Raw genomic sequence first — 12017 nt, 5'->3', positions numbered from 1 at the left:
GATGCGACCCTCAGGACGTCTGTTGGACCACCCTCTGAGTTAGAGGCTGTCACAGCCAAGCCTGATAATTTAATTGTGTAACTACATAACATGCATATTCAGTTACCGTCTCCTTGATTCAGCTATTTGACAATGACTTAAATCTGATTCTTTCGAAGAATCAGTTTTCCCAGAAAAATAAAAACTCGGGTTAAAAATAGAAATAGAAAACGGTAAAGAATCTACATAAATTCAAATAAATTCAACAAGCCAGCACTCTTGATGACCTTTTAGAATTTCAGCCTATAAATAGAAGAGTTCACATGACCAACTTATAAATTTACACCCATCCCTGCTGCAGATTCGTCACACTGTGTTACCAGTGGCCTCAAGTTAACTTTCTCTTCGTGAGAATTAATCTGAGCAAGTTGTTTTGAAGCATGCATCTGGTTGGTGTAAAGTTTGAGTAACAATGGAAGAAAACAATTTCCAAAGTAAAAATGTCAAAACGTTGAAAAAGATGTACTTACAAGCTGTTTATCAAAATGACTGTGAGACGCTAAACCAAATACTGAGCAAAACGAAGATAGATGTTGACACGATTTTTGAAATTGCGGATGACCACATGGTTATGGCATCTTATAAACAAGGTAAAACTTTATCAGACTGAAAGATGATTTAAATGAAAAGGCAAGCCAATTGTTCGTGAGTTGTGTGCAAATCAAGCTGCAAGTCTGTATGTACTTTAACTGTAAAATTACCATGAGAATTTGATTTTACAATAATGAATGATCCTGTTTGAATTTGGAGTTTCATTTTTGGATGTTACCAACCATAATTAACAATTGCTTTTAATTAAATGATTAAAGCAGCTTTTAATAAATGATCTTAATAAGCTACGCTGAGAAACCACTTGTCAAATTCGCAAATGACGTCCTCCCCCTCTCTCTGGGACCAGGACTCCCTCTACCTATTTGTCCTCCTGGAACTCTCCACTGCCTTCGACCCAGTCGATCATGCCATCCTCCTCCACTGCCTTTCCTCCCTCTTCCAACTTAGCGGGCTCACATTCTCCTAAGTCAAGTCCTACTTGACCCACATCTCTGCAAGTATTTTCTCCTCCCATTCCCACACGGTTACCTGCAGCATATCCCAAGGCTCTATTCTTTGACCCCTTATTTTCCTTATTTAGATGCTCCCTCTCAGCGATATCATCTGTAGACATGAGGTGGCACCTACCTACTTTTCTTCTTTTGACCGTGATCCCATGTCCACCGATGTTCTGTTCCACTTACTTATCAGATATCAAGCCCCAGATGAGCACTAACAATTTCTGCAGCTGAATATTGAGAAGATGAAAAACATTGTTCTCACAATGTCTTCTCGCCTGTGGCTCTGACTTCCTTAACCTCCCTAGCCTGTTCCTCAGACTCACTCACCCTGGTTCACAACTTAGGCGTCAGATTTGATCGCTAGATGTCCTTCCTACCCCATAGACCCTGACCAAATTGTTTTCCTCCACCTCCTCTATATCACCCACTTCTGACCATACCTCACACCTTTAACCATGCATCTCCTAAATTCACCACACCCCCACCCCACCTGACTCAGCATCAAGCTCTCGAGACACTACCCCATGTGAAGGGTACCATATATTTTAAAATACTAAATTGCCTTTCGTGCTTATCAATATTTGCTTGATGCTTGTTTTACAATCTTATTAAAACTGGCAAATAACACACTGTAATTAGCCTCAGCTACAAATCTGGGTACTGCTGGTAATATTAATAATAATAATCCTTGCATTTGATATAGCGCTTTTCACTTCTTCTCGACGTCTCAAAGCGCATCACAAAATATACTGTAAAGTGAATTGACTGTATATTTGTGGGTGAAACACAGCAACCAATTATGCACAGCAGTGTCCCATAAACAGTCGTGGATATTGAAGTGACCAATTTATTATTGTTTTTTTCTTGAGGGATTATTATCAATTATTATCAATATTCTCCGCCTTTTACAGTAGAATGGTATTGTGACAGCAGACCATGCTTAGTCTAGCAGTATCTAGGACCGCCTTCCTTCACCTCAGCCACATTGCCCGCCTCCGACCATACCTTACCCCAAATGCAGTCGAAATCCTCGTGCATTCATTTGTCACCTCCCGCCTGGATTACTCCAACGCACTCATCACCAATCTCCCCAGCTCTACTATTCAAAAGATCCACCTCATTCATAACTCTGTTGCCGTCATAATGACCCGGACCAAACTCCATACCCACATCTCACCAATTCTGCCCAGACTCCACTGGCTCCCCATCACTGAATGGATCGACTTCAAGATCCTCACACTCATGTTCAAATCCATTCACTCCCTGGCACCTCCCTACCTCTCCGACCTCCTCACTCCCCAATCCACCACTCGGCGCCTCCACCTCGACTGGCACCGGCCTCCACTCTACTATCACCATCCGCCCCACCATCAGAGGTCGCGCTTTCAGCCACTATGCCCCGAAACTCTGGAACACTCTCCCTCAATCCCTCCACCTTGCCCCTTCTCTCCTGTTTTTCAAGTCCCGCCTGAAAACCTTCCTTTTCGACCGTGCTTAGGGCCACCTCTCCCACTACCCCCCAGCTTGGAGTCAGGCTCCGCCACCATTAAGCGCTCTGACATGCTACCCTGCATGGAGGGCACTATATAAGTGCAAGTTGTTGTTATTATTGTTATCTGTCTGCTCAAAGTGTTAACCCTAACAACTAATAGGAAAAGGCAGTTTCCTTTATCATTGGAGAAGTGATTTGTTTACAGGAAATGTGGTTAAGCTGGTATCCATTGCAAACAAGCCTAAATTTATAACAATTCTAACAAATGTAAAACATCTCCAAGATATTTCCTGAGATGACTAAGAGAGACATCACTATGAAGGTCCTCAAGGGTCTCAGCCTCTGAGAGAAGTGACACATCAGTCATGTGGAATTTAAGGCTGGACTAACAATTGTATCAGGGTAGCTGTCAAAGGATTTCAGGGATGTCTGACAACCTTGAGCCAACCCAGAGGAGAGTTGAATGCTCAGCAGACTCATACTCAGCAGATTGATGAGAGAGCTGACATGCTTATTTCAGCTTGCAGAATGATGCAAGATACAAATATCCTTCTGCACTTCATTTTTGGGGGTCAGCCAGCTGTCACACATGCAGGAACCCATCTGTACTTGACAGAAAGCTGTTAACGTGACACCTGAACCGTTTTTGTTGCTATGAGCCCCACTATGATATCCTGGTGCACGCTAAGACTGACCTCATACTTTTCCATTACAGGACACAGGCACCGCTTGCCTGGTATCTCCATTTCTTGTAGAATAGCATTTTGCAATGTCAGAAGATTTTACATCTTTCTTGCTCTTCAGTCATGTCAATAATTCCCCCAGTAGCCCACCAGGTGAAGGTACTGCCTAGTACACCACTGGGTTTGTGCTCATGTGCTGAGTTTATTGATTTCATCCAAGGCAGCTGTTTGGATGCTACAATTGGCTTCCATATTTCACGGGAGAGGGAGGGGAAAAATCAGCTAGGGTTCTTACCACTGTAAACCCAACAGTCCACTCCTACCCAAAATTCATAATGTTGATTCTGATGCTGATGAATGTTCCAAGGATAAAATAAGCCAGACAACAGAAAGTATAATAATTCAAATTGAGCACCTGAACAAGCAGCATTAACCCACTCTGCTAAAGACTGGGATATGTTTTCTGTTGTCAGGAACTCTTTTTAAAACAATGAATTATATTTTTGCTAATACAAACCATGGATCGCAGAGTGGAAGAAATTGAGCTTCATAAGTGCTTTTTATACAATATGACATATTACCAATATATGACATTTTGAAAGCTTTTTTATTATGAATTATTCTTTTTTTCCATTTCAAATCTTTGTTATAGGGTACGTTTTAGAGGCTATGAAGTATTTTTCCTCCATTGCTCTAATTCTCTCTTTATATAGTTTATTTCATTCATCAAATTAGGTAATTTTAGCTCCATCTATTTAACACCTTCAAGCTGGAGGTGACTGTCTTTTGATGTCTATATTTTTCTCTTCCATCTTTATTAATTATCGCCAGAATACATAACTCAAACTCCTTGAAACCTGGCTATTGCCTCTGGAGGATTTTGTGCACCATATTACTTCAGTTACTGCCAACAGCTAACATATCTCAATGCTTAGCAGAGTTGAAGTTGTTCAATGCTGGTGGTTAAGCTCCAACTCAAATTGAACACCTCATGTTTCATTTTATTCCTTATCTATTGATGAAAATGCAAGTAAGCCCATTTTGATTCCAACTTGGCAAACAGTGAATGTTTGCTCTGTTTATCATCCGAATTTGTTCATCAACTGATAATGACACCTGACTTGATATTAATACATTCAAGTCAGCCCTTGAATCAACCGAGTAAAGGTCAAATTTACCCAGATTTTTAATTCATTTCTAATTGCACTTTTACTTTTATATTTTTAAATTTTCTGCTCTCCTCTCTCGGAAGACTCAGGGCTGAAAGAGTGTTCACTAGACAAAGCGTAAATGCTGCCTTGCACCCCAAATCTTGACTCTGAATGTAGCGGCTTCTGTGGGAATTCTGTATGTATTACACTGACCGACGAGAACCAGTAAATGTTGACATTTTCCTAATGATCCTTTTTTTCAACCATGACTGGTTATTTATTTCATGTGCTCTATACTGCCTCTTAGAGGATATTATTCAAGTGTGAGATAGCCAGTGAGTATGAGCAGGCTAATCAACAGGCATCTAAACCAAGCTTAAAACTTCCGTAACATAAATGCAATTTCCAAGAATCCTACCAACCAGTGACCAAGTACAGGAACCAGGACTAATCTTTTCTCTAATCTTTTCCCTCCTTATCTCAATGGTACTGAGATCCACAATAACATTATCACCACTGCCCTGACTGACGTTAGCTAACTCAGCAAAGAACAAACCTGGTTCTGTAGAGATCAAGACCACACGACAAAGGCATTTACTCATTGAGCCATTAGCGGAACTGAGGTCTGTGGCAGTGAGGTCTGTGCCCCTTTTGATCCTTCAAGAAGCCCTATGATTAATGTTGTTTGCATCTTTCCAGGTTACTGGCTACCAGGTTATAAAATGGGGACGTCTTGGGCAACAGCACTGCACCTATCGGTAATGCTCGGACACCTGGAGATCATTTCAGTGCTGCTAGACCATAAGGCTGCTATAAACTATCAACCAAATGGAAAAGCACCTTTACATATCGCCTGTGATCTGAGAAATGTGGATTGTTTATCTGTGCTCATACACCGAGGAGCTAACGTCAACATATTTTCAATGAGTGGACTCACACCATTACATTTTTGTACAAACCGGGATTCAGTTTCCTGTGCAAAACGACTGGTCTGGAATGGTGAGCTGCACAAAGTATGCGGGTAAAGCTTGAGACCTCGTCTTAAGGGTGGTTGATGCCAAGACACTGGATTAATTTAAAATTGATGATGTGATGGGAGGATAGTAGGGTGGGTGTCCTGGAAGGATGAGATCCAATGGGCTGAAGGGCCTTCTTCATCCGAACAAATCTTGTGATCTTGTGAACACCGGCGGTTGTTATAATTAACACAAAGCCAGAGTGAGCGTTTTAGTGTGTAACACCAAATGACCGTTATGTAGCAACACACCCCTTCCAGTTCAGTGAACGCTCCTTCAGAACTCAAAGAAGGGTACAAAGAAATTATATTGTATGTGAAAGGTTGCAATAGGATACAGTATCTTCTCAAGTTGTGTGTATGTTGTGTCAACAGCTCCATGACTCTATAAAGATAGGAATCAGGCCTGGCTAAATGGGTAACAATCCTGCTTCTAAGTCAGAAGGTTGTGGGTTCACAACTTTGAGCTCACAGTCTAGGCTGAAACTCTAATGCAATGTTGGGGGAGTGCCTAATTACGGGGATGCTGTTGTTCAGATGAGACATTAAACTGAGGTCTTCAGGTAGACATTAGAGATTCCATGGAAATGAAAAGGGAATATCTCTCATTATGGTTGGCCAACAAAATGCATTGAATATTTCTTGATCTATACCATAAATCAAGAAATATTCAATCAAGAAAAAAATGAATATGTACGAATCCTCAAACACGGATTTACCTATACTCGTACAAATGTTCAGGGGATTGCGTTTTGATGGCCCTAAGGACCACTTCCGGATCACAGGTTCACCACCACTGACCTGAATAATAGACAGATGGGACCTCAATTTAACATCCCATCTAAAGGAGGTCACCTCCAACAAACTGCAGTGCTCTCCTAGTACAACTGGAACATCAGGCTAGACTGTGAGCTCAAATCCCAGATGGGGCTTGAAACATCAATTGTCATCCCAAAGGAGAGAGTGCTTCCAACTGAACCGAAATTATGTAAATTATATAGGCTTAAAATAACCCATTTTGATTTATAATTAGATGCCCTTGAAATGCTTCCTAGCCCTTGATCAACCTTGCTGCTAACAGCTGTACATGAACTAGATACTCTCAGTGAATATTATACTGGGATATAAGGCAGTTCTAGGCAGGGAAACAATATTTCTGTTTGGAGGGGAGTGAAGCTGGTGCTCATCACTGAAGCTAACTACTCTAATCCCAATTGCCTGCTTTTTCTTTGTACTTTGTTAAATTCTTCATTTTCTAACATTTATCCAATTATTTTTAAATGTTGTTATCTTCTATCATAATAATATTAGAATCTTCCATTTGATTTACCACTCATAACATCTCAATAAAGTGCTTCGTAGGAAAATTCTATAAAGTGTAGTGATTGTGCATCAGCAAGAAGCTCTGGAAGCCTATTTGTACACAACAATGACCCCAAAACAGCCAATGAAGTGAATGACCAATTTTGTTTTGAGGGATTGTTGGTCAGGAAATCAGGTGAAATCGTTTATCTTTATCATCCACCTGAACAGGCAGACATGACTTTAGTTTTACATTTCATCTAAAGGTCAACACCGTCAGCAATGCAGCATCCCCCACCACAATAGTGGAGTATCAGACGATGAACTCAAAGTCCTAACATGGGATCTGAAGTCATAACTTTCTGACTTAAAGGCAATATTGCTACCTTCTGAGCCAGATTGATACCTGGCTCATCTGACAATGTAGTTGGAAGCTCAGTTGGCTTTAATGCAACTTACATCATCAAATACATCCTACACTAAGATGCAGTGAGGGTGCCTCTTCTCTTCCCCCATCACTGTTGGTGCTATCATAGAACTGAAGAAATGGATCTCACATTTGTTTTTTTTTGGCAGGTGCAAAAGTTAACCTGCATAGTAAAGATGACTTTGAAGCTACTCCACTTCACGTAGCTGCACGCTTTGGCATACCTGAGCTTGTGGAACTTTATATCAAGCAGGGAGCAGCTGTGGACAGTCTTAACATTTATTTGGAAACACCTCTTATTACTGCGATTTACTGGGCCCTTAACATGAAAGATCAGGTATACAGCACAGACCATCATCTGGTGTGTAGGATGCTGTTAGACCATGGAGCATGTGTAAATGCTCGAGATGAGGATTACAAGAGCCCGCTTCATAAGGCTGCGTGGAATAGTGATGACTTGCTGATACAAATGCTGTTGGAAGCAGGTGGTGAGGTTCAACGTATGGATGTTAATGGCTGTGCTCCTCTTCAATACCTTCTGAAAGTTACACCTGTTCGTCCTGCGGCACGACCAGAGATCTGCTATCAGCTGTTGTTGAACCATGGAGCTGCAAGAATTTTCCCTCCACATTTTCATAAGGTAGTGTAGTTTATGAGCGCTCTGAGGCACTATCCTGCATGGAGGGGGCTATATATGTGCAAGTTGTTGTTTTTGTAGCACCAGTGTAGATACTGAATGCACAGGGACAGCCATGGCTTATGAGTAGATGAGGAGGAAGACCTTGGTGCATCCCTGGAAGAGACATATGAGAGTCACTATCTCCAATAAGCCCAGGGGTGTGGGTGGCTGGAGTTGCAAATGGTCTTCGGCTTCAACTCTATACCACCTGCTCTTATTCATGGTTTCCTACCCTCTCACTGTACCCAGGCCTAGTAATAATAATAACAATCCTTGTATTTGATATAGCACTTTATCACATCTTTGAGACGTCTCAAAGCGCTTCACAGAATATACTGTAAAATGAATTGACTGTATATTTTGTGGGTGAAATGCGGTAGCCAATTGCACACAGCAGTGTCCCACAAACAGTTGTGGAATGAGTGACCTTTTTTTAAGGGTTTATTACCCCCAGAACAGCGATCCACCAATTGACTAACAACTGGGTTCCTATGTACTGCTAGGTAAACAGAGGCCTGTGGAGTAAGGAAACTTGTCCAAAGTTTTGCCTTGCCAGGAATCAAACCCAGGTCTCTCGCTTGCGAGATGAGTGCTCTAACCATTAAGCTACAAGACTCCATAGCAGGTTTGTGCACTTTGAAGAGAGCTTGCACATGATGACAGGCTGCAGGTCACAGAATCTGTGGCCAGACAGCTTTAACTGGTTTATTTTTAAAAATAGTTTGATTCTGCAATTGGAGGTGAGTGCTACAGAAAGTGATCCAATTGGCCTTATTCCTCCAAACCTTTCCCATGATGTTCTTAATACTCTAGGATCAGGTTGAGGTATTATATCAATATGTTCTTAGGTATTGTAATCATGTCATTACTGTCCAATGGCTGTTGAAATTGTAGTCTGCTTGTCGGCCTTCCCAACTACTCCCTCCACAAGCTGCAGATAATCCAGAACTCTGCAGCCCGTGTCCTCTCCTGCACCAAACTCTGTGACCCCATCTCCCCCATTCTCTCCCGACTTCTTTGGCTCCCTATCCTTCAGAGGACCGAGTTCAAAATCCTGGTCCTCACCTACAAAATCTTCAATGGCCTCACCCCACCCTATCTCTGTAACCTCCTAACCCCCTACCAACCCGTCCGCTCTCACCGCTCAGCCAGCTCCGGCCTGCTCCACGTCCCTTGACCCACCCGACCCATCATTGTCAGGAGAGCCTTCAGCCACTCTGCCCCCAACTTCTGGAACCATCCCCCATTCACTCCGCCTCACCCCCTCCTTAGCCTCCTTCAAGTCCCGCCTCAAAACCCTCCTCTTCGACCATACCATCGGCCACCCCCCTTCCCCTCCCCTCCCTTCTCCCCCCTGACCCCAGCTTGAGTCTGAAATATTGTACACTGTCCAGCACCTTGGGACGTTCTCCCGACGTGAAAAGCACTGTACAAATGTAATCTTGTTGTTGTTGTAGTCAATTCACATATATATATTAAATCCACCATAAGGGGAGAAAATAAATGCTTAGAATAATCCTACAACATATAGGTACATAATGCACTTCTTTATAGTCATTCTTGCTACAGTATTTGATATATCCACAAAGCTATATACATATTCAGCATATGAGAACCATAAACTAATCTTGTACAAAGATCAAAACAATAATTTGAACAATCACAACTTTCATTGTCTTTGTTTCATGCTTCATTAAATTACACAGAAAAAGCTTAGTAGTAAAATATTCTTTTGTGTATTCATTTTCAACTTAGGTACTGCAATCATGTTGTTCCTATCCAAAGGCTGTTGAAGTTATGGTCAATTCATATGAATATATTGAATCCAACTCGAAGTGGAGAAAAGCAATCCCAGATGATGTCTTGGAGGTAATTCTCTAGGACTTGTTATTCCTTCTATCTCTAAAAGAACATAATGATCCTAAAACATATTGGTAACCAAATAAAGGTCTTCTTTATAATCATTCTTGCTATTGTGTGTGAATTCAATGTGGTATATGACGTGGTGTTTAATATTAATTAATTTTGTTTTTAAGTCGTTTTAAGAACATAGGAATCTAAAGGATCAAAGGAGATCATTACAGTCTGTCAGCCTCATCTCATTTTCAAAGAAACATCTCTCCCTGTCTGATTTCCAATCCCTTTTGCTTAATAAAAAAAATCCAATACTCTTTTAACTGCCTGTTTATTCACCCTTGCCGTTCTGTATTTGAGACTCTGAGCTCTTCTTGTGGCTTTCTGGATCATATTAAAGTTCAGTTTGTCCACACCCTTCAGAATACAGAATATATCGCTAAGATAATCCATCAATTGTTTCTTCTCTAATGTAAAAATCTCCATCTTCTGAGATCTCTCCTCATAGTTCAGATGTCCAAGAATGTTTTTATTGTAGTATGAACCCGAAAAACATTCACAATATTCCAATTGAGAGCATACTGATGTTTATTGATTATGTCCCATGATTTATGATGTCCTCCTGTCGTGAAAGACACATCAGGACAATTTTGTTGTGGTTGTGCTCTAACCCTTCAAGCTGCAAATAATCTGAGTTTTGTTTCTTGCCACTGATACTCAATGCTAAAGATTTCTAAGAATTATTAACCGGCAGCACCAGCTGTTTCTTTGCTATGTATTATGTGCATTTACCATTTAGCTTTTATCCCTAATGCTTATTGCACCATCCCAGAATATCTGAAAATGTGTTTTTGCAGCCTATTAAATATGGCAAGTCAGAATTGTTATACTTTATTAAATTATTTAAAGTGACCGATAAAATTAAACACTAGTTAATCAACTTATCTCCAGATTTTATTACTGTTTTACCCAATGTCTGCCACCAGCCTTTGTTGATATCTATAAATGTCCTTTGATTAAATAACAGGGTAATATTTGTTTAGATGTCTGAGATTATGGTTTTGGCATTTCAGCTATATGAAGGTGATTTAAAATAAACTATTATGAGTTTATGAAATGTCTAAAATTCTGCTTGTTGTGAATTTACTTACTAAAAATGTACTTTGAGCAATGAATATTTAAGTGAATCAGTTTTTACTTTACCATTGCAGAGATCACAAATTAATGATGATATTTATTTGCCTTTGCAGCAACATTGGGATTTTTATGAATCTCTGTTTGATGTCTGTGGAAGATCACCTCGCTCCCTGCTGCACCTAACAAGATGTGCCATTCGGGCAATATTAAAGAAAAGGTGCTACAATGCAGTGCCTAAGCTATGTCTACCACGCCGCCTTAAACAATATATTCTGTTAGAGGCAGTAGGTCAAATTTATTGAACAGCACAATTTCAGTGTTAATCACGTTAAGTGTGTTTATTGAATTTCATACAGCCATAGAACTTTTACACTATTTGACTAATTATGTCTGTGCTGATACAATCTTCCTTCAATGGAACCATATACTCTTATCCCAGTCCCCTGTTTTCTAGGTATCCAGTAACATTATTATTCTGCGAGTATTTATCCAATTGGCCTTTAATTCCTGTAATAAACTCTGCTTTAGCAGTCCTTTATGATAAAGCATTCCACATTCTAACAACCCTCTAGGTCAATAGTTTTACTTTCCAATTTTTCTTCTTATGATGATCAACTTATGCCCTCTTCTTTAGGGCATACATTCATAGGGGAGTCAGTCATATGACGTTCCAGAGCAAATCACGACGTGCTCTGGAGCCGATCACAGAGTGCTCCGGGAAATTTTCTGAGTAGCCAATCCACCACTGCTGTTGCTTAAAATATACTGATTGGTGTCCATCAATTATAGTTTAATCCTTATCCTGGCAGCGCCACACAATTCTGTAATCAATCTGGGCGATCACTGGCAAATTTCTTCAAATAAATCCCAAGATACTATTTGTAGGAAATAAATATAAGATATGCATGTTCTCCATGGATAGGGTTGAACCAAGGGAGATATTAAGAAACCTTGGAGTGTTTATTTAACTGGTTACTCACCATGTCCAAATACTGTGAAACAGCAATAAATAAGGGTTAACAGGATTCTGAACTATATTGCCAAATCAGCAGAATTTAGTGGAGATATCATTACTGATGCTTCGGTAGACTGTGCAAACATATATTCTGTTATAAATGCTGTGGGTATTGTGGGTGAATATTAAAATACAAATTTACGTTTATATAGCATCCTTCTCAGGCGCTGA

The 12017-nt window shown here is 40.5% G+C and overlaps 1 protein-coding gene across 1 annotated transcript; it reads left to right on the top strand.

Annotated features, from left to right (window-relative positions):
• Positions 1–337: 337 nt before the first annotated feature.
• asb4 (ankyrin repeat and SOCS box containing 4) lies at positions 338–12017 on the top strand. The gene is made up of 5 exons (XM_007890797.2): positions 338–629; positions 5117–5416; positions 7311–7801; positions 9596–9709; positions 10945–12017. The coding sequence occupies exons 1-5, from the start codon at positions 452–454 to the stop codon at positions 11131–11133; spliced, it is 1272 nt and encodes a 423-aa protein (XP_007888988.1). The 5' UTR covers positions 338–451; the 3' UTR covers positions 11134–12017.

The sequence above is a fragment of the Callorhinchus milii genome, unplaced genomic scaffold, assembly GCF_018977255.1.
Source record: "Callorhinchus milii isolate IMCB2004 unplaced genomic scaffold, IMCB_Cmil_1.0 Scaffold2, whole genome shotgun sequence".
NCBI classification, from domain to species: Eukaryota; Metazoa; Chordata; class Chondrichthyes; order Chimaeriformes; family Callorhinchidae; genus Callorhinchus; species Callorhinchus milii.
Note: the sequence above shows the minus strand (reverse complement) of the source record. Positions and strands in the feature narration are given on the sequence as shown.